Source organism: Tympanuchus pallidicinctus, unplaced genomic scaffold (assembly GCF_026119805.1).
Source record: "Tympanuchus pallidicinctus isolate F22 unplaced genomic scaffold, pur_lepc_1.0 scaffold8, whole genome shotgun sequence".
In the NCBI taxonomy this organism is placed as follows: Eukaryota; Metazoa; Chordata; class Aves; order Galliformes; family Phasianidae; genus Tympanuchus; species Tympanuchus pallidicinctus.
In genome coordinates this window covers 34,136,837-34,158,788 of record NW_026294802.1, presented here as the reverse complement: position 1 = coordinate 34,158,788, position 21,952 = coordinate 34,136,837, and the positions used below count along the sequence as shown (strand labels likewise).

At 38.7% G+C, this 21,952-nt stretch overlaps 1 protein-coding gene across 5 annotated transcripts in view; it reads right to left on the bottom strand.

Moving 5' to 3' along the window:
* Positions 1 to 4,732: 4,732 nt before the first annotated feature.
* Positions 4,733 to 21,952, bottom strand: part of ADAMTS20 (ADAM metallopeptidase with thrombospondin type 1 motif 20) — an 84,620-nt gene continuing 67,400 nt past the window's right edge. For 4 of the 5 annotated variants that reach the window (XM_052668622.1, XM_052668625.1, XM_052668623.1 and 1 more), the window contains 11 exons: positions 18,412 to 18,579; positions 15,793 to 15,966; positions 12,846 to 13,016; positions 12,119 to 12,319; positions 11,857 to 11,986; positions 11,605 to 11,699; positions 11,416 to 11,510; positions 10,856 to 10,989; positions 10,092 to 10,183; positions 7,062 to 7,166; positions 4,735 to 6,417 (listed from right to left, as the gene is read on the bottom strand). In XM_052668622.1, the coding sequence (XP_052524582.1) occupies positions 6,328 to 6,417; positions 7,062 to 7,166; positions 10,092 to 10,183; positions 10,856 to 10,989; positions 11,416 to 11,510; positions 11,605 to 11,699; positions 11,857 to 11,986; positions 12,119 to 12,319; positions 12,846 to 13,016; positions 15,793 to 15,966; positions 18,412 to 18,579 (1,455 nt within the window). In that variant the 3' untranslated portion in view covers positions 4,735 to 6,327. Of the gene's footprint in view, positions 6,418 to 7,061; positions 7,167 to 10,091; positions 10,184 to 10,855; positions 10,990 to 11,415; positions 11,511 to 11,604; positions 11,700 to 11,856; positions 11,987 to 12,118; positions 12,320 to 12,845; positions 13,017 to 15,792; positions 15,967 to 18,411; positions 18,580 to 21,952 lie in introns of all 5 variants that reach the window. The other variant, XR_008202758.1, reaches the window with a different exon arrangement.

Below are 21,952 nucleotides of genomic sequence, written 5' to 3'. Positions count from 1 at the left end.
CTTATAATTAATTTATTATGGTAGTAACAACATAGTGCTGATAATAGAGGGGCTTTTCTGTGATTATGGGCTAGGTGAGCTTTTCAGATAGCTGGAAGCGTGTTTCCACTTAAGAGAAAAAGTCCTCTGCGTGTCTCTGCTTAGCCAGGGGTGTACGTTGCTGCTCAGAACAGAGCTCTGGAGTTCACTTCCTTTGCTTCATCGAAAATATTCTGAATGTTGAATTTCATATGAAGCAATGCTGTCGACAGCTGGCCAGGCAAACTCACTGCAGAAGGGTGCACTTCCAATCCAAAGACAAGCTCCCTCTTGTAAGCCTCTCAGCACTCTCCTCCATAGACCCATCAGGATGATCACTCTATTAATATTTGGCCGCAGAGTACCAAATATACTCAAGCATATAAGAAAGAATGGCAACGAAACTTTAACCCTAGCACAAAAGTTGGGGCTCTTAAGGTAAAAGAATCTCTTTTTGCTGTGCACACTCTGGTAGCACTTTTGAGCTAGCTCTATAACAAACAAACCACTTCTGTATTTTCTCTTTGAGGCAAAAATGATGCATTTTTCCTCTTTTCCACCCTCTCAGAAGCTACCAGCAGGGATTTGGCTGACAAGCTGAAGATGGTGTTCCTTTTCTGGCTGTAGTAGTAATAAACTTGAGACAGAAAACTGAAGGACAAAAATACTGTGTAAACCCGCATGAAAGGGGCTACTGGTGGCTGCTTGCTTGGCCTTGTTTGAGTGGCAGACCTTCGAGGAATGCAAATAGTAGCAGCACTTTGTTTGCTTTAGAGAGGTGTTAAATAAATATTTTTATAAGCCATTTCTGCAAGACATTTTAAGTACAAAACACTGAAAAGAAACTTGCTGCCCCCTGATTTCACTAGCACAAATGTCAGTATGTTTTCTGCACCACATTGTTAATTATTGCAGCTTCCAAAGGAACATCACAAAACTCACAGGGAATGATGAACTGACCGTGGGCATCGTTATCAAGATCAATAAAAACCACCAGAGACAGCTGACGTGCAAAAAGGATTTGATCCCACTAAGGCTGGGTGTCTGCTGCTGCTGTGAATTACTCCAGGCTTTTGCGTACAGAAAATGCATGAGCTTTCTGAAAGTTCCTTGCTTCTGTAAATCAGATTGTAAAATAAGACCATATAGCAGGGATTTCAAAAAGAGCCTTTCAGTATTCATGAATGTGAGATTTTGCTTTCCAAAACAAAATAGGAATGGTGTGCAAGACAGAAATAGCTTATTTTATTTCAGATGCTGTGAGAGAGAGCAGAGTGGGTTCTCCATGCTGCATGCTTTGTCTAATTATACAAATAAGATTTGAAAAACATATGCGGACAAGAAAATTTTGTTGGAGGAACTGAGAGAAAACACACACACACAGATTAAAGAAGGAAACATTTGTTTATTAAAAAGGAAAAGGTTCTGGATGGCAGCTCAGTCAGACATGAGACAGATGAATGTATGCACAGCTGTTCATGTTTAAAGACAGAATATAGACATAAATACAGTTAGATCTTTGCTGTGCTCTGCTGCTACAGTATTTTTATACAGCCAATTCAAAGGAATATCTGTCATAACTGAACACGAGGAGAAATTTATCAGAAACAGAGCACAGATTGCTTCTCCAAGGCCAGGATAAACAAAGACCAGAAAAGCCTCTCAAGCTTTGCTATTGCAAAATAAACTTAATTGTGCAAAAGAAAAACCACCTTCTGTGGATGAGAAGATTAAATGTCACATTCAGCTCCAAGACAGATTGCTTGTTCTTCTGTTTGAACAAAATGCACAGGGTAATTTTCCTCTGCTCTTATCACAGTAACTGCCCTGTCTGAAGGGAAGCCAGCACGGTGAAGCAGGAACGCACTTTAAAAGCAACTTTTTCTGTGATCTATTCAGCCTATTTCCAACGCACAGCAGAGACAGGGAGGCTGATGAGATCCCTCTCTTCCTCCCCCCACTTCTATATTTTCTTTAATACAACGAGGTCGTCTTGAAAAAGGCTGAGGAGGTGATGACCAGCTACTGCCAGAGAGCAAAGCAGGAGCCAGACCAGCAGTCAGGCCTTGGGCTGCAACTTCTTGCCCATGCCTGCTGCTCTTTAGCCTTGAGGACATTGCCTCCTGTTGGCTCTGCCAGCTGGCTTCAGTCCTAATTTGTGTGTGTTAAGTGAATCAAATACTACAATTAGTCAATAGTACAATAAGCATAAAGGCATCTAATGCCAACCTGTGGCATTCCATGACTCAAGCACCACATCCACAGGAGAATAGGAAAGTGCACTGTGTCATGAAAACTAATTTCTTTAAAGGGTTCTGGTGTTCTTTAGAGGGATTCTTTAGAGTGCAATTGGGAATTGGTTCAATTTATAAGGAAGTAAATAAATAAAGCCAACATACATTTATTGCTGACACAGAATCTCAACTGCAAAGCATATATAGAATGCTCATTTTAATCATTATTTCCTATTAAAAAAATAAATGATCTTGCTTTAAAACTACTTTTGGATACAATTTTTCTGCTCTGTTTTTTTTATAATGTAAGTTTAAAACATTATAGCTTATTTCCATTTCACTTCCAATACAAGTGTGGTTTTGACAGCTGCAGAACATCAAATTTCAGGAATCTATTTGCTTCTTTATGAGAACATAAACCAACCACCCTTCACACATTTGCTAATCATATTTAAAATCCTGGAAAACATTGAAAGCATTTGCAAGGTAGCAATATTTTACACTGGGCCTGAATTTCTTAGGGATCTCTTGTGTTTCTATCAATGAAAATGCAAAGATGTAAAACCCCTCCAAGTTATGTGCAATTTTTATTTCAAATAGTAAATAAATCTGAGATGCTAACCACATTCAAGGCTAAAGGACTAAAAAAAAAAAACAAAAAAACCCACAAAGCTTCTTTCATCATCTCACATGCCTCTTGGATATTACAGAAAAATATACAGATGCCATCAAAAATCCTCATAGACAAATAGACTTGCTGAAATCAATAGCAGCTGTTCCCCTCAATGTTGGGTGGGCTGTTTGTACAACAACCTACATCAGTCCTACATCAAACACCTGAGTGTATTCTGTTCCTCTGTGCAGGGAGGGGGCACAAAAGGGCACGAGGACAGACTGCTCCAGCATGATTTCAGCTATGCTGCAGACTGGAGTGAAGGACAAAAGCTAGGGTTTCTGGCTCCTGATATCACTGTAGGGAAAACACAACCAGAAGAAAGATTCTGTCATAATAAGATGTAACAGGTCCTAGGCAGTATGCCATCATTTCAGTGTACACAGAGTGACATTTCACAGAATCACAGAATCACAGAATCACCCGGGTTGGAAGGGACCTCAAGGATCACGTAGCTCCAACCCCCCCGCGAGCAAAAATTGTTTTTTATACCTAGTCCATTCAACATACAACAGTCAGCTAAGTGCTCTATGTGCTAATATGCATATAAGTTATGTCTTGCAAACGTTGATCAGATTGAACACGTTATAGAGGATATCCAGGGGAACATATTACAATCCTCTCTAGCTATTGTCATTCCTCAGTTAGTTCATTTTCTTCTTATGGATGAGTGATGGGACAATTCAGTGTCTCCTAAACCTCCAGGAAATCTGGAGAGCCACTTGCCTGTGACCAGCAGTGGCAGCTTGGCAGGCACAGACCCACTTGGTGGACCCTTCAGCCTCTTGCTCAGAACCCAGTGTTCAGGTAGGATCCCACTCAGTTGGGATGCTGTGCACATTTGCAGCCACAACAGTTGGAAGAAACGGAAGCACGATACTGTAAGCATAGCCCATAACAAACCTTTTATTACATGAACCTATAAACACGTCAGCATCACCAAGTTTCCAGATTCATCAAAGTCAGTCATGAAGCTCGTGTTTTCCTTAAATTCCCCTCAAGATGAAAACTGACCAGTTTAAATGGAAGGATTGATTAAGCACTGATTCTCAGATAAACCAGAATCATAATATGAGGAATTCATACAATGTCAGAACACATTGATTGTCAGAACACAAGATTCCCCCTAAACTAGGGCTGAAGACCCCAAAAAAGCTCCCACCCCCCCTCAAAAAAAAAATAAAAATCTTAAATGCAACGTTGTTTCATATAGAAGTTGCACTCAGTCAGAGGGTATGCTTTAATTATAGAAAATTTATTTAAATTAAAAAATTACCTGATAAGAATATGCTGTGTTGAATGACATGAAAAGACACTTTGTTTGATAATGGTTTTTCAGTGATTTTGCAGCAGAAGAGGTGAGCAATTCCCAGCCTGTAATCACTATTTCAGAGTTGAAAAGAAAGCAATCCTCCTGTAGATGGAGGTAGATTGCAGCTTACCTCCTGCCAAAGCAACCATTGAGGGATCAGACTACGAAAGAATTGATCTGAGTGTAGCAGAGGGAGGAGGAAGAATGAAGTAGATTATTTCAGTGAATGATTTACAAGCAACCTCCTCAAGAAAGGTACAGATGATCACTGTAGTAGGGGCATGCTGATGTGGAGTTTACACCTCTGAAGTAGGATTTCCTTCCAGGGAAAAAGTCTGCATGACTATAATCTGTTTGTGCAGCAGTTATTCCAGTACCTGTATCTATCATGGCAAGGAGGTATTAGTATCATAATTATTCTGTGCACAAACAAGTCAACATAGTTTTGCAACATTTTGTGCTAAGGATTCGATTAAAAAAAAAGTATACAAGTACCATTCACACAAGCATATTTATTATATAAATACTTTATAAATTACAAGACTTTAATTATAAACATAAACATTTCTAGGAAAATAATGTTTTAAATTCTTAATAACTTTTACAATTAATACAAGGCACATAGTGCAAAAATACATTTCTGATGCAGAGATAAAAAAAATAATTACCTACGTGTGTTATCTAAAATGTAGCTGCTTACACTTATGTGGTACAGTATTGTTTTTAATTAATACATATTACTAATTTATGGTTAGCTCTTTGTGGGTAAAAATCTGATATAGTTGCCATTTGATCTACCAATTTTACCAGCATACAAAACAAGTATTTGGTTTACAGAATGCACATTGTCAGAAGTATGTATAGTTATCCGTTACATCATATAAGATACTAGACATGGAGAAAATTCTGCTTGGAATACCTGAGTATTTCCCCTGAAACATATTATCTTTGTTAGCACATACTTCTACAGTTCTGGACTGTAAGGTAATGCAAAACAACAAATCCTTCCCCTCTATCACACAGTTACTTTTCTGGAAGAAATAATTGTAATTAGCAGATGTTAGAGCTGCATTTACAACCATTCAGAAATCAAACAGAGTCAAAGACAGACACTAGCCACACTGTGAGTATGATGCTGCCCAAAGTTTTCACTAAGGTTACTGATTGAATTGGAATATAAAAGGGAGACACACTAGTCATTACTAATATACCACTGCAATAAGGTGTAAGTGGAAAGGGTTTAAGTAAATGCATGTTCAGACAATCACACAGAAGGTGATATGGTCAACAAATAAACTGCTTTTACAGTATATTTGGTTGAGAGGCAGGGATTAAAATCAGATCTCCAAGCAATACTTCTTATTTTCTCTTCCTGTAACCACAGAAATACTATGCATTAAATGTTTAGCATGTGCTAGAGAGACTACAAAGGTCAAACCACACTTTTCAGCATTACTGCTAGTATTTGAGCACCACGAAGGATTTAATGAGAGGGACAAGGAAAAATGTTTTTACTGACAGAGAAACACACAGATCTATAGAAACTATCTCAGGAGAAAGAACACTGGTTATGTATTTTCCTGCTGAAAATTACTGACATTCTTAACAGAATACACAAAGTTGCACGTATTTGACATTACCAGCTGTTTTCTCTGTGTAGCGATCATTTCCTTTCCTTCCCAAATTTTAGTAGAGCCAATCAAGAAAATCAGTGCAGAAAGTACTGAATATTGCAGAAAGAATTGCACCGGCTAATTGTAAGTAAAGAATGCAGTTATGGCACAGTTTAAGGTGTTATGCATGTTAGCAACATGAGTGCAATTTACTTGCTGACGTTTCTACTTTACAAAGAACGGAGGTCTCCCCATTAAAACCTGAAGTTGTGATTTACACACTTGTTAGCCCATAAACAGGCAGTACCTCCCTGAATAAACACCAAAGAAAACAGGAAGGAATTCTCAGCAGTGAGCATTACAGTAATGAGTATTACAGAGATGAAAGAATTAAAAAATATGTATATACACAGCACCTACAATTTGCACCTAAATGACAGATGTTTCTGCTTTGATGTTCTTACCACATCAGAGTTCTCACTTTATTTGAAGCTGGAGACCAGTAATTGTGTTAGGAATACACTTCCCACAAAACCCTCCACATCTTCCATATATTTTGGTACCATCCTAGAAATTAGACAGAGAGAACAGTCAATCAAGAGAAGCTGCTGAAATCTCAGTTGTATGAAATGCTTCTTGAGGTTTGCACACAATAGGCATTTTACAGATCAAACCTACAATTACTAAATCTAGAGATGATAGCATTTAATTAACAGAACAGGCAGAGAAATCCTTTATCATTATTGTTGTATACCTTCCAATCTAACTTGGTATGCAGTATTTTTCTTAACTCTGCTTGTTTACTTCTCCTTTTCAGTTGGTCTTTTGGTTTCCACTATGAGACAAGTTGGAAGCAACTCCTGCAGTATGTATCTTCAATAAAATGGTATTTTGTATAAGGCAATATTAGGTACCTCCAAATTTTCAATGAACCCAATCAATGTGACAATAGGCTTTTAAAACCAGTAAGAGAAGGCTAGGTAGGCAGTGCAATCTGTATTAGATTCCAAGAAGTGTGATTAAACATGTTGTGATATCTTTAAGATTAGTTTATCAGGCCTCATACTGCACTTGTAAGAACATTTAGATAGATCAGTGGCCTTGAGCACTGTATTTTATTAATAAATAGCTTTGCACTAAAGAGTCATCAGCAGCACATCCAGAGGCATAATATTTTACAATAGCAGGTAAATAAAACAGTATTGACTTACATGGGATTTGTGTATGTCAGCGGTTGCATAGTTGCCCTGAGCCATCCACCTAACAGTACTGGATAATCTCAGACCTGTACCAGCCAAATTAATGCTGAACTGGCCCTAACAAAACAAAAACAAAAGGTAAAGTACAGAACTGATAAACAGAGTTCAAAATACTAAAACACTCATATAGATAGCTTAGGTTATATCTGGACATTAAGTACTCAAAGATGCATAGCTCTCCTGGATTAGTTACATCCCGTTATTTCCTATCTTTTGACTCTCGCGACACAAAAGCACATGAACCAGTTATTCTGTAGTAAGTAGCACCTGTTTGCAAAGTCTGAGCGCAGAACTGACATCAGTTGATTAGGCTGGAGCACCTCTTCTATGAAGAAGGGTTGAGGGAACTGGGCTTGTTTACTTTGGAAAAGAGAAGGCTCTGGGGAGACCTCATTGCAGCCTCCCAATTCTTGGAAGACAGCATATAAACAGGAGGGGGTATGACTGTTTATAAGGGTGGACAGTGATCAAGGGGGAATGGTTTTAAACTGAGACAGGGGAAATTTAAGTTAGATATTAGGAGGAAGTTTTTCACACAGAGGGTGGTGACGCACTGGAACAGGTTGCCCAAGGAGGTTGTGGATGCCCCATCCCTGGAGGTATTCAAGGCCAGGCTGGATGTGGCTCTGGGCAGCCCAATCTGGTGGTTTGACCCTGCACTAGTAGGGGGTTTGAAACTAGATGATCATTATGGTCCTTTTCAACCCAAGATGTTCTATGATTCTATGATTCAATGATCAGTTAATTCATATTATTTTACTCTCCTTGCTACATATTTAAATTAAATTTACAAAAATTATGTACATGCAATATGCAAGAGTGAGGCTGATTTTCTTGAAAGACATTTCTAAGTGCCTGAACTTTTAGGAGACAACACGGTCAGGTCCTGATGTCTGGAAATTGGAGATAAATCACTTCTTAGCCATCCAGGTCTCAAACCTTTGCATGCAAACTGCCCAAGCATCATTATTATATCATCTCCCATTTCTTTCTCTGTATACTTAATAACATAACTGAACATGAACATAAATGGAGGATAAAACAATACATTTGTTGCTAAATAGGATGCTTTGCCATACAAACAATTCAAAATATTTTATTGATTTTGAAGTCTTTGCTTATGCAAATAAATACTCTGAAAACTATCTTCATAACACAGATGGTTCATATGAGAACAAGAAAAACAATTTAAAAGCTAGTAAACAAACCTGGGAATAGAAAATGATTAAACTATATCTACACAGAAGAGCAATGTGTGGAAAACTAAGTGCTACCTCCACAAAGAGCCTAAGTGTTGGTTTAGGCAGAACTCTAATCTGAAAATTTCCAGCCACCCGCATACAATTCTCAAAGGCCTGAATTTCTGATTTCAGACTATAAAAATTGCTTAAATCCCAATATCAAATGTTTAGCAAAGATAAAATCTCCATTATGTATTTCAGCCTTCATATTTTATTTTTAATATTGCCAGTGATATATATATATGTATACATACATATACAAAACATCTGTGTATGTTTAATATGTTTTATATGTGTAAAAATACACCATTCAGTCTTTATTCTTGAAAGTCATTGAAATTCCATTCTAAAAATTCAGTCTTACGTTGTTTGTTACGGCAGATTTGTTTCAAGTGCATTTCTACACAGATTTGATATGTTGATAGCACTCCTACGCTCAGGATGCACTAACATAAGCAAGTATCGTTTGGGTAGATAGTTCTTTGAAGGCTGAAAAAGGACATTTCCATGAATGAATCAAGCATCTGGAGGAAATTCATACAAATGGTGTGGAATGTTTCCCGCAGTTAACAGGCCCAACGTAAATACGTTCATAGGGTTATGTTTTGTAAAAATAAATGAATGAATGAATGAATGGACACTTTTTGTCTGCAGGGGTTTGACACAGGGGTTAGTTTCAATGTTAACTCACAAATGAAAATACATCAGTGCAAAAACACATCAGCGGAATGACTTCCTGACAAAAGTTACTGATCACAAGTAGATATGTACTGCACTGAGCCCAGAGTCTGAATGTTGAAGGTATTCAATACTGTAAAGAACTCCAACAGTTTTCTTGCCAAAGGTTAAGTTTGCCTAACTTAAGCACTTCATTTGTACCTAAGTTGTAGGTCTCTATCTGCCCTGGAATGCATCCTCCCACACAGCCTGTCTTAAGCTTAGGCATCCAGGTTAGATAGACAACAAATATTCGCTTCCATGCAAGTTTTGAGCTTATTGGTTTTATCTTCCTTTATAATGAGTGAAAATAAATATGCACTTCCAGGAGATGATCTTGAGGTCATTATCAGACACCTTAGGATATCCTAAGGTTTCTAATGTGGTAAGAGTCTATGAACCATTTTCTAGGGAATCCCATTTCTTCCAATAGACTCCAAAGACAGCATTGGTTGACTAGATTATGCCAGGGCTATAACTGCATTAGCAAGGAGTAGACTGCAGTATGAGCAAAACTGTGAAGTGAAAAAGTCAAGAACCTCATCTCCATATACAGTAGACAAATCAGATTTTACACTGGACTAACTCTCATCTAGTCCCATAGACTGAGTTCTCATCAGCAGTTGGAGCACATACGGCCCTTCTGGAACTCATCATTTGATTCAGTTTCATCCAGAGGGCATGCAGTTCATGCGTCCCAACACTGCTCCATGGCATGAACCAACAAACAGAAAGCTGGGACACAAAGACATTCACTTAAGAAGCCTCAGCCATTCCAAACTAAAACACTGACATTGAATTCAGCAGCTAAACAAGGTTGATTTCCTCTGGTAGTTCTCAAAGGCATACAGTTTGTGGTAGAAACAGAAAAAAGCAGATGATGGAACAGAGGAAGGAGTAAGAAAAAGCACTTATTAATGTCACACACACACCAGGCAGAACGAATTTCAGAAATTTAGAACCTTGCAGCACTAAATCAGTAAAACTTTTTTTCTTTTTTCAAGGGGAGAGAAATCATAAATACCTGAGGACATCTGGCAGCACTGTAGCAATCTCCAGCTGTAGCAAACGGAACTGCTCTCCCAAGTATAGTCTGAGCAAAAAGAAAATCTGTGGCTAGAAAACAGAAAATTACTCAACACTGAAAGTACTGCATTCGAATATTAGAATCTCAGGTGAAAACAGTGTGAAAAAGACAATTTTTTTTTTTTTTTAATAAACTATGTTTTATATTGTCCATTCCAGCTTTTGCCACAAGAATCAAATCTACAAGCCCAGTTTGCTCTTTGAGACACAGAGAAGATAGGAGGATATGCAGCTGGACGTAGCTCCACATGAGCTGGCTGTGGCCCAGTTTGCCATCTTCAGGCAGGGGCTTGAAAGTGTTGCAAGATTTCCAGTCCCTTTAGTCTGAAAGGGACAGTGTACGACATGGCATTGTTCTCAACCTTCTCAAGAAAAATATGCCAATGAATTAGAGGAAATGGAATAACGGAAACAAAATATTTGAAACTGAATCTAATTCATATGTAAATCAAATAAGCAAATGCAAAATTCAGGTCATTTGACTACTTGGGACAGACACACATAGGAATTGTTTCTCTGTTTCTTGTGTGTGTTTTTTTTCTTCTTTGATATTTCCACTGAAGTCATAAAGAAAACACAAATTTTGTTTGTCAGGAATGGCATTACTAGATCCACAGTGAATTGAAGCGATAATTCTCTAATCACAGCCGTGCACAATATCAACAGAAGGCTCACACTGGCTAAAACTGCCAAAATGCTTACTTTTAATTTGCATGGAGGCGACATCAAATCTTATTTTACTAAAAACCGTGAAGCCAGCTGCAAGGTAATCATTTCGACAGGCACAGTCTTGCCTCCTGCTTCCATTGAAAGGACATTCATATGGATTCTGTAACCTAGAGAATAGCAAAGATTTAGTTTTCCATTTGACATTTTTCCGTAACAGAATACTGTAGTGAAAAATAATTGTATTGCATTATGCCACCTACAGAATATTAAACAATTACTGAACGTGAAATTCAGCAATTAGCTCAGCTCAACTGAAATATCAGTGTGGATTGAAGCCATTTCTGAAGTCAAGATAGAAAAAAAAAACAAAACATGATCATTTATTGCAACTATCTCAAGTCCAGCTTGGAAATATCCTCATTTCTGCAAGTGTGTTTGTAAGTCTAGATATTCAAAACAGAAAATTGAGGAAAATAAATTATATTAATCTGTTCTTACCACAGGTAAGTATCATTTTACTGATTTATTTTGGAAGAAATAAATGCACTTAATGAATTTACAAAACCACTTTTTTTTTTTTTTTTTCTTCTTACCTGAGTCCATACACTTCAGAGAAATTGTCTGCTTCTCCTTTTACCAACGTCAAATATTCTTTGGGATTGTCTAAGTGCATGTCTGAACAATAGATCTGCAAGAGCAAATATAGACCTTTAGCAAAATCTTTATGAGAAAAGTATTACTTAATAAAATTGTGTTCATAAAAACTCAAATATTAAGCATACTTTTATCATCCTTCCTTTAATGTTGAGTAGGTATTCACCGTCTTTTCTCATCCCTTTTCTGATCTGGATATCTTTGCAGGTGGTAATAATTTCACCTTCAAAATGAATGATTAAATCATATTAATATTTCATAGATAGAATGCATTTTTAGTACTTAGTTTCCCATAATTATGCTCTAAATATGTTCATTGTTTTTGTATAAATCGGCTCGGAAAACATGAAGTTCATCTAACAAGTACAGCTGTCACTTACATTCCTCTGCATGGCAGATCCTCCTGGTATCTGGTTTTAAATGTGGCAGGCACAAGTCACTGGATAAGCCATTTTCAGTCATACACTCCACTGTTCTCTCCTTTACCCCTGCTCCACAAGACACTGAGCACTAGACAAGGAGAGCAATCAGCAGTTAGTTTAGAAGGCAGTTAATAATTGACAGAAGTATTTCAGTGAATGCCTCGGCAGCCATTTGTTCTTGAAGCAGGTAGCAAAAATCAGCTTGCACATCTGTACTCACCTTGGTCCACTTCCCCACTCTCCAGGTAGCTGCTTGTGAGCATCCTTTGATATTACAGTAATAAATGTATGGGGAGGGTGTCACTGGGCATTTACGATACGCCACACTTCGAAGGCCATAGGCGTGCTTGTTTTGAACAGAATGGATTCCAACACAGTATGTGATCCTCTGTTGGTAATCCAACCCGCAGCTGGCTGAACACTAGAACAGAATCCCAAGTATTGATGTTATTCCTGTGGAGCTGAACCTTCTCACAGCATTGCAAACACAGATAAGTCATTTCCAACCCTTATTCTGGCAAAATCATATAACCTGATGCATGCCGTATTGGTTAAACAGCGTGCAGAAGTTGAGGTCTGCTGCAATAGCACACGCAAGGAGATAGGACACATTGTATGCAGCTCTTGTCAGAGCTCACAGAGCAGTTCCCTTTCAGCTGCAATGTGCACAAACACATACACATGTCAGTAGTGCAAGGAAAACAAGAGATTGAGCCCACATTTCATTTAAATCAAGGAAAAGATTTCTGTTTGCTTCAGTGAGATTGTCCCATAAGGACATTTCCCTGAGAGTCAGCAGAGGAGCCCTGTGGTAAGGGGCACTCTAATTCAGATGAAAATATGTTTGTTTGTTTGTTTGTTTTTCTCTCTCTGAACATTTTACAACAGTATGATACCATTCAGTGTAAAGTTACACAACAGAGATGTAAGCAAAATCATTAGTTTACCTGTGACAGTTCTCCTGTGAGCACAACATATTTGGAGGGAGCTCTCCTGCAGTTTTTGATGGATGGAGGTTTCGTGGCAGGATTGCAGAAGCTTTCATCCACTTGGATCTGGTTTTCATCCACACACTTAACCTTCTGGTGTATTTCCTTTCTTCTATATGACGTTGAGCACTGAGCACGAGAAAAACAATCACAGTTTGTGTACCTAAACAAGTTATTTACAGAGTAAGGCTATTTGCCAATTGTCACACATCATTAAGGCCCACACAGCAACAACCTATATGAAATCTGTTATCATTGTTGGACTGAATTATGTACTGAATCAAAATCCCTTTGTTTTTAGTGTTCAGACACTTCCAATCAGTTGAAAAAAAAACACAATAGCACTTCATGACATGACACCGTAGCTGGTGGGTGAAATGGAGCAGAAAATAAATATGTCAGGCTAAATGATAGGGTAAGTGAAAAAGCTCTTCTGTATGAAAAGTCAAAATAGGATTTCAGTGAAATATGAAACGAATAGCTTGGTCTTGAAAACAAAACATAAGGAATCCCTAGAAGCATGTACACAATATTACACTGATAGAGCAAAAGAAAACAAAACTGCTCTGGACGCTGAAACAAACCTGTTGTGATGAAAAAGGCAGGCTCAAATACACAAACTCCAGTTTCAGCAGATGCAATAACCAATACCACTGCTTACTTACTGCCTGTTGATTCTAGTCAGAGACCTGAACATAATTTAGCAGAAATTTGGACCAAGTCACAATCAATTAGGAGACTTGCCAAGGTTTGATATATAGGTCAAAGCTATTGTTCAAATTCTAATATTACTGAGTCAAAGTGGCAACCTGAAGTACAGAAAAGCTGTAAGGCAGAGCAGCTCTGCTAGATATAACCTCCAACATTATCAAATTTCCTTGAAAACCTTGAGGAGACTACAAGATCTTCTTTAGGTGGTCCATTCCACTACTTCATTTGTCTTAACTGAGAAAACGTTCTTCACAACGTCCAGTGAACCTCTGGCTTCACCTTCCTCCTGTTGCATCTATGTACCCCATAGCACTGTGAAGCCTGGTTTCATCTTGGCAACTTCTTTGCAGATATTAGAAGGCTCCTGCCACATTTCCCACGAACTACCACCTGGTCCCTTCAGCCTCTGCTCAGCAGCAGGTGCTCAGCCCCCATCAGCCTGCAGGATTTTTGCTGAATGTGCTCCCATTTCTCAGTGTCTTACACTGGGCCACCAGAACTGAGTAGAGAAGCTAGACAAGATCTAACAAGTGCTGAGAAACAGGAGATGATCACTTTGTTTGGTCTCCTGGCAGTATCCCTGTTGATACAGCCCAGGAGGCTGCTGACCATCACTGCTCCAGGAACACAACTGGCCTACTGGCAGCTGTCACCAGGCTCTGGGCTGCTCCTCCTTAGGGGGTCTTCATTCCCCAGACTATGTTCCACGTTTGTTTTGTTGAAATTCATAAAGCTGTTGTCATTCTGTTCTTCCATCTTGTCTGGGCCACCCTGATGTCAACCTGCCTTCCGGCTACAAAGTGCTCTCCCCACATTGGTGTCCTCTTGATGAGAAAGCATCGAGGCCCAAGGGACAGCTTTGCAAATTTCACTGAGGTAAGTACGCTGTTGAAAGAAGCTGCAAAACGTACATGTGGGCTTACAAACCTCACCTGATGAAAAAGCTCTGAACAAGCAGAGAGCCAAGTAAACAATGTTTATGATGGAAAGCTTTCCTTATCCTTCTATTCTCTCCATGTGAACAAGAATTGAAGGGTAAAACAATCAGTGATATGTTACTGACATGGAAAAGCAACAGTGTTAGTACACCAGGGAACAGCCTCTCCTCACTCCTTTAATTGGCAGGGCTTTTTGAGAAATAAAACATGACAAAAATTCTATTGCATTAGGCAGAAGTAAGGTGCTAACACCCAAGTCTTGCAACCCCCTAATCTTGCAACCTGATTGATTCCCTACTTTCGTGAAATGGTGAGGCCACAAACAGTATGGCAGAAAGTCAGAGAGAATCAGGGATGTAAACAAGAGCCCAATCAGAAGATCAGAAGATCTACAAGCAAATGTACTTCAGCAGCGGTGCATATGTCCATTAAGCCTTTAAAAAAGCCTTTAAAAACTCCATTCAGAAGGTGCACGTGTATGGACTTGTGTCAGGGGATGGAGTGTGAATCCAGTTGGCTGGTGTAGCTACAGGAATACCTCATCTTTTAAAGGCATGGAACAGCCCAGAATATTAGGCATACTAGGGATAATCCAATCATTAGGCAATGAGAACAGGCAGAAGAGCACTTTATATATTATTTCGGTAAGGATTCTTATTTTTAGTATGAAAATGCTTATTTGATATGAGAATGTTGGTTATTGATAACAGCAAGCTTCCCAGCTGTGAGCTTTGTACATATAGATCTGGAAACTTTTCTGATATACTGTGACCAGTGGAGTAAGGAAATGACACATGAGCCCTCAGAGCAGAGACAGTTGGGCAAAATATTCCAAATTTGAGTACATAGTACTCAAGGGGGGAATACAGGAGGGGAACACAGATGGATAAGTACTTGAAGAACTAGTATTAATGCAAGATATGCGGGGTTATATATGAATCTGATGAGAAAGGAATTGAGCACAGGAATTTCAAGCAAACAGCAATAAAAATGTGGAAGAAGTTATGAAGTAGTGAGATGATGTAGTGGAGCATGGTGTATTTGTTGTGGAGAGCAGTGAATACCCAGCTGGAATATGGAAGTATTTGATAGGAAAGGAAAATCCACTCTCACAAACCAAAAATATATTTTTCTGGTAAAAGAACATTCAACTGCTATTCTGCAATGTAATGGCTACTAGGAAGGTATCCAAAAGTGAAAAAAAATAAGAAAACTCTTTGCATCAAATATAGGTTGAAATTGAAAGTGTTACTTACATTCTCCCATCCATCTGCCAGCCAATGGTACCGCGTGCAGGCAGGCAGCCAACAGGGCCTGTGGTCAGCGGGCCGTGCATCGTGGTTGCACATTGCTTCACTCACTTCACCCAGGCCCTTCACCTGACAGTAGATGTCCCTCTGCTGAATCCCCACACCACAGGATACAGAACACTAAAAATGATCGTGTAATTGTGAAATGAAACGGTCAACAGAATGGGGTACATCTCCATTATTCAGCATTCTTGCACTTCACTGACTCTGCTGTATTATCTGAATAAATTTATTGTGAAAATGTACATTCCAATTAAAATAAAAGATATCAGATATATCCTGTAAGATATATGGAAAAAAAAAATGCATCCACCTTGCCTAGATTGCTCTGTCTCCTTATCTTACTTCATAGTGTAGGAATAAAATCAGTGTATTCACATGCAAACGAGGAGTTAAAGATTTTGCGAGATCAAACAACTGAAAGTTTAGAACTTACCTCATTCCATTATTAAACTAAAGAATGACAATCTTGCCTGTTTTTTTAAAATGCAAACATTAAAATAGAAAAGAAAGAACCTCAGAAATATCTTGCAAATGGTGCAGCCTTTTGAAGTAGCACTAAGTATTTCAAATCAAGATGAACTTAAAGGATTCAAATCCTACCTACCCTGCATCTCTTTTCCTTCTTCTTCATCAAAGCTAGCTTATTACAATGCCAGGATATGCTGTAATAAACATTCCATTTTACCCCAGTCAGAAGCACAACAAGACCCCAGAAGCCACCCAATGACTCAACATAATCATGAAGGAGAAACCAATCTATCAAATCACAAAATAACAGAATTGCAGGCGTTAGAAAGGATCTCAAGAAATCTTCAAGTCCAACAGCCTGCTAAAGTAAGTTCCCAACAATAGGCCACACAAGTAGGCATCCAGATGGATCTTGTGTGTCTCTATGGAAGGAGACTCCACAACCTGTCTGGGCAGCCTGTTCCTGTGCTCCATCACCATAAAGAAGTTCTTCCACGTTTGTGTGGAACATCCTGAGTTCAAGTTTTAGGCCATGGTCCTTGTCCTATCACTACGCATCACTGAGAAGAGCCTGCTCTCATCCATTTGCCTCCCACTTTCCTTTAGATATTTACAAACATTAATCAGATCTCCCCTCAGTCTTCTTTTGCCCAGGCTGCTCCAGGCCTTTTATCCTCTTTGTGGCCCTCTGCTGGACTCCTTCTGGAAGGAGTGGCCAATGAAATGTGGCCAAATTGAGATCAGTAATAAATAGCACCCTGCCTTTTATCACCACTATTTTGGAACTGAGCTTACAACCTGCAATAACTAAAGGCTCCATATTATCTTCTAAAAGGTCAGTCTGGGTCTTTTTAATGATTCAGAGAATCATGGAATCATTAAGGCTAGATAACACCAGAGCGTATCTCTTTCTGTAATACTACTTTTACACTCGCCACTCAGGTAGACTCATAGAATGGTTTGATGTTGGGAGTTGGAAGGGACCTCTAAGATCACCTAGTTCCAACCTCCTTGCTGTAGGCAGGGACACCTTTCACTAGAACAGGTTGCTCAGAGTCCCATCCAGCCTGGCCTTGAGTGCTTCTAGAGAGAGGGTCTGGACAACTTCTCTGGACAACCTCACCACCCTCACAATAAATAATATCTTTCTAACACCTAGTCTCAATCTACCCTTTTCCAGTTTAAAACCTTTTCTCCTCCTTCTGTCACTACCTGCCCTTATAAAAAGCCACTTCCCAGCTTTCCTGAAGTACCCCCTTCAGGTTCTGGAAGGCCTCTATAAGATCCCCCCAGTGCCTTCACTTCTCCAAGCTGAAGAGCCGCAGCTCTCTCAGCCTGTCCTCATAGGGGAGGTACTCGGGGTATGGTCTTTAATGCTTGGGTTATTAGCACAGACCCAATTCTTCAAGTTAATGGGTTTTTTATTCTTGGTTTTCAGTTGGAGTGTTAAAGCCTAGCAGTTTCTCTGGTGCTTAAACTTAGATGCATCAGTTTCATCAGGACATGTGAATTAGTTCAGTTTCTCAAAAAGAGAATAAAATACCTATTTAACCATAAACATAAAACCATGTTTTATGAGTTAACTCTGGAGAAAATTCTTCCCCTTTGTAAAATCTCTGCTTGTAGCCCATTTTGGGGAGCAGCCTGATCTTTATTGCACCTCTTTCTCTTGACAGCCAGCAGTTCAAACTCTCTGTGTATCTGCTAGTACCAGTTATTTATCAGTTCTTTTTTTTTATTTGGTTGGGGTTTTTTTGTTTGTTTGTTTGTTTGTTTTTCTGAAGCAGGAATTTCTATTGTGATTCTGAAATTTTTCACTGATGGCTTAATACAGGAGAGTGAAACTAAAATGAATCACATAACCAAATGAATCACATAACCAAAATCTGTTTGGAGCATTTCATACTATTGCTGATCTATTTCCTGTAAATTGTAAAAGACAGAAAGAAAGACAGAAAGGAAAAACAATGAACTTTTAATTTCTAGATTTAATCTTGCTGACACTCCCTTTCACTGAAGCAACTATGTTATGAATATGATCTTGCCAAGTACCATTATAGAAGAGAAGAACAAAATTATGGCAATTTTACATACTTCTTTCCATCCGCTGGCTTTCCAGGCAGGACATCTTCCGGCTCTACAGATTTTGTATGTCCGTGGTTTTTTTAAATGTCTGCAGTTTTCATCCTCTATTTTAGCCTGGAAGCTATTAAAACAATGCACATCACGATGCTTCAAACCTTTCCCACAGGAAACAGAACACTGAAAAGAGAAGTATATTAATTTACTGAAAATTTTGAAGTAGTAAGAAAATAAGAAGAAACTTCAGAGTAGGCCAAATTGGACTCTAAGGAATAAGCTTCTGTATTATTATGCCATAATATCTACTGCACACATCTGAAGTCACTGCATAAGTTCTCTTGTATGGAGCATTATTGATGAGATGTCAAACATCAGTCACGTATTGTTCATTCATTCATATACTCATTGATAAATATCTGAGCTCAGCAAGCCATGCTGACAGCTTGCTATTGCAATCTCATGACACCCTCTAACAGCCTTCTGTTTTTAGTAAGCATATTGCTGTTTTCATGTAAGCATTATGCTACCCATGGTTATTATAAGATTTAAACAAAGACAAATGCAGATCATAGGTATGCATATGTATCCATAAGGCTATGAAACCATGCTTGTTCTGACTCCTGCCTTCTACGAGTCTTGGGTATCTTGCTGTATGAGGCACAGAGGCAAGGGAAGATGTATTAAGTAGTCATTATAGGTTACAGCACATTACTCAGAAGCATAACCCTGCCCCTTTCATCCCCTGGCTCTTCTGTTTCTTCCAGAAAGTTGCTGTGATAGACCATGCTGCCACTTGAGCATCCCTCTCTCCAACATGAAACCAACAGAGCTGCAGATGTATTTTGTGAAACACCAGTGTGCACTGGATATGATTAGAGAGCAGATGACAGATATTTCTCTTCCAAAGAAAGAGCCACTTCTGCACTACCTCCTGGGCTGCAGTGAGGTTGGAAGTGAACTGTTCAGGCTGTCCATGTACCTGCAGAGCAGAGCACTTCCAAATGAAACGGATACCATGAGCTTTTTAAATGGAAGCACTAAAGTCTCTTTTTTTCTTCATATACTCTTGTCATTAACCTTTCTATTTCAAGATATAGTATCAAAAACTTCTGAAGAATGGAGATACCTTCTGGAAATTTTTCTGTCTGAAAAGAAATATGCATACTTTACCCTACAATTTACCTTGTAATTTATTTCACACTTGCACAAACACTTCCTTTACAATCAGCTAGAGAATTAATACTCAAAATTTAATTTCTAAGTGGCTGTGAAAAAGAAAAAGGATTTAAATATAGATTCTCTTCCTAAGTACATTCTCTGCCTTTTGTCTTACATTGTTGCCTACATCACTAGCATTACACACTACTTAATTAAGCATTTCTGAATACTTAGGCTTTCTATTTTCTAGAAATGAAATTCAGCACATATAGTTTCAGTGCAAAACCTGGATGGAAATAAGCTTTGAAAATACAGAAATATGCCTTTTCCAGGAACAGGCTAAAAAAGCAATTCCCCTTATAGTACTCTGGTAGTACAGCAGGTGAGTCAGTCACCTTGCAAAGCACAGTGATAGACAATATTTAATGCAACCAAGGAAGGAAAAAATGCTCTTTCTTTAAGACTTTTTTTTTTTTTTTTTTTTTCCCCTCTCTTTAACATTCAGAAAAGCAAATGCATTCACTCTGGATGCAGATGATCTAGGATCATCTGTGGAAAATTCAAGAAGGCATCTTACTGTACCTATTCCCCTGGAAACAGGATGTAATCTGACTTCATTCTATAGATAATACATAAAAATAGCTCTGAAAGGGATTATCTGTCCCCAGTGTGCCTCAGCATCAGGTGCAGGCAGGCTCAGCTGTGTTGTTCACAGGACAGTGGCCCACTTTCAGCAAGAGACATAAACTGCTCTTGTCCCATGCAGCTTCTCAGTGTGACTCCTGACAAACATGGGAGCACAGAGCCTTCTAACACAGGGCAAAAACCAAAGAAAGGAAAACAGGTCTGCTGAGTGCTGAATCGAAAACTTTAATCAGTATGAAGTTGGGGTGTGTCTTCTAGCTTTTCTGTAAAGATGGATTATAACTGCTGCTCAGCTCTTTGAATGAAAAATGTAGGTTCCACAGGAGATCCCAGATGGGGAATCCCAAGTCTCTAGAGACATCTAAATATAGCTTATGAGGTATCTGCTGTTGCACTCCATTCCCATCATCTGTATTTTCCTTAGAGTTGCGTATTGCACACACTGAGCTTGGTACCTGCTTGATTGGCCTCCTTTCAGCTTTAGATCATCAGGATTCTGTGATTGCATGGAAGTTCCTTACAAATGTGAGGAAGCATCAGATTCTCTCCTGAGCTGGACAGAGGTTTTGTTCTTTGCTCTGGAAATCACTCATGTCCTTTTACTGAGCCTAGCCTATAGCACATTTTGTACAAAGATGGATTTTGCCTTTCTTGAGCCTTTACTCATCCTTGAAGCTCCTAATGCATTATTACGCACAGTTTGTGGAATCTCATCCTCTCACTGCCTGGTTCCCAGTTTTGTGAGATGCTCTGGTAATGATCTTCCCAAGGCTTAACCCATCCAACTGAAAAAGTCTACCTGCACTTCGATCTCCTGCTGCTTGGCTTCCTTCTGATCACTAAGTTTGCACATGGTCAAGACTAATGTAATCCTTGCAGTTCAAGACGTCTATGAAGTGGCTTCATTTGGATAACATTCCACATGATTATGGAAAGCACATTCTCTCATATATTTTCTGCAGATTGCACGTGTAGAAAAAAGGCTGTAAGAATTTTAAATCTCAAAATAAACACAAATCTTTTAAAAAGGGTACAAGTTGAATAAAAGTATCCCTGTAACCATTTTGCACAGAAATTCTAGCACTTGTCTCAACATTGGCTAAAGTAATATCTCCCATATGCCTCATTCTTTTAAAAACATAAAACTGCAGTAAAAAGCTGGACTTGATTACTATTGTTCAAAGCCATTCCATGATGCTGGTAACTAGGATTCATCTGTTTGGCTTTTTTTTTTTTTTCATAGCAATAAAATTCTATGAGGATCAGCCTGACAGAAATCCTGGTGCTTTCTGTGGTACAGACTGATTCTCAGACAGGCATGCCATCATCATCTCTCACCAAATTAAGGCTTTGTCTGCAGCTGACAGATGTAGTTTCACGAAACCTCAGTAGAGAGCTTTTTTTTGATGATTTTACTATTGATTCTACTTCATTTCAAGTTTGTAGACTACGGATTATTTGGTGGATTTTGTTCTAAATTTTCCTAACCTTCTCTTTCAAGGCAGCATTTTGTGGAGCTTAGCTGGAGCTCACTGGGATTCCAGAGAATGAAAAATAAACCAGTAAATGAGAAGCATGTAACAAGTTCTCTTTGTATTCACATTAGGCATAAGGAGATCTAACAGATGAATATGACCAAAAGTATTGCTTTGCCACTAAAAAAGGATAAAAGATATTTTAAATGTGTGCTCTAATACACATTTCTTCTCTTGTTTGTTTTTTTTGTTTGTTTGTTTGTTTCTTTTTCTTT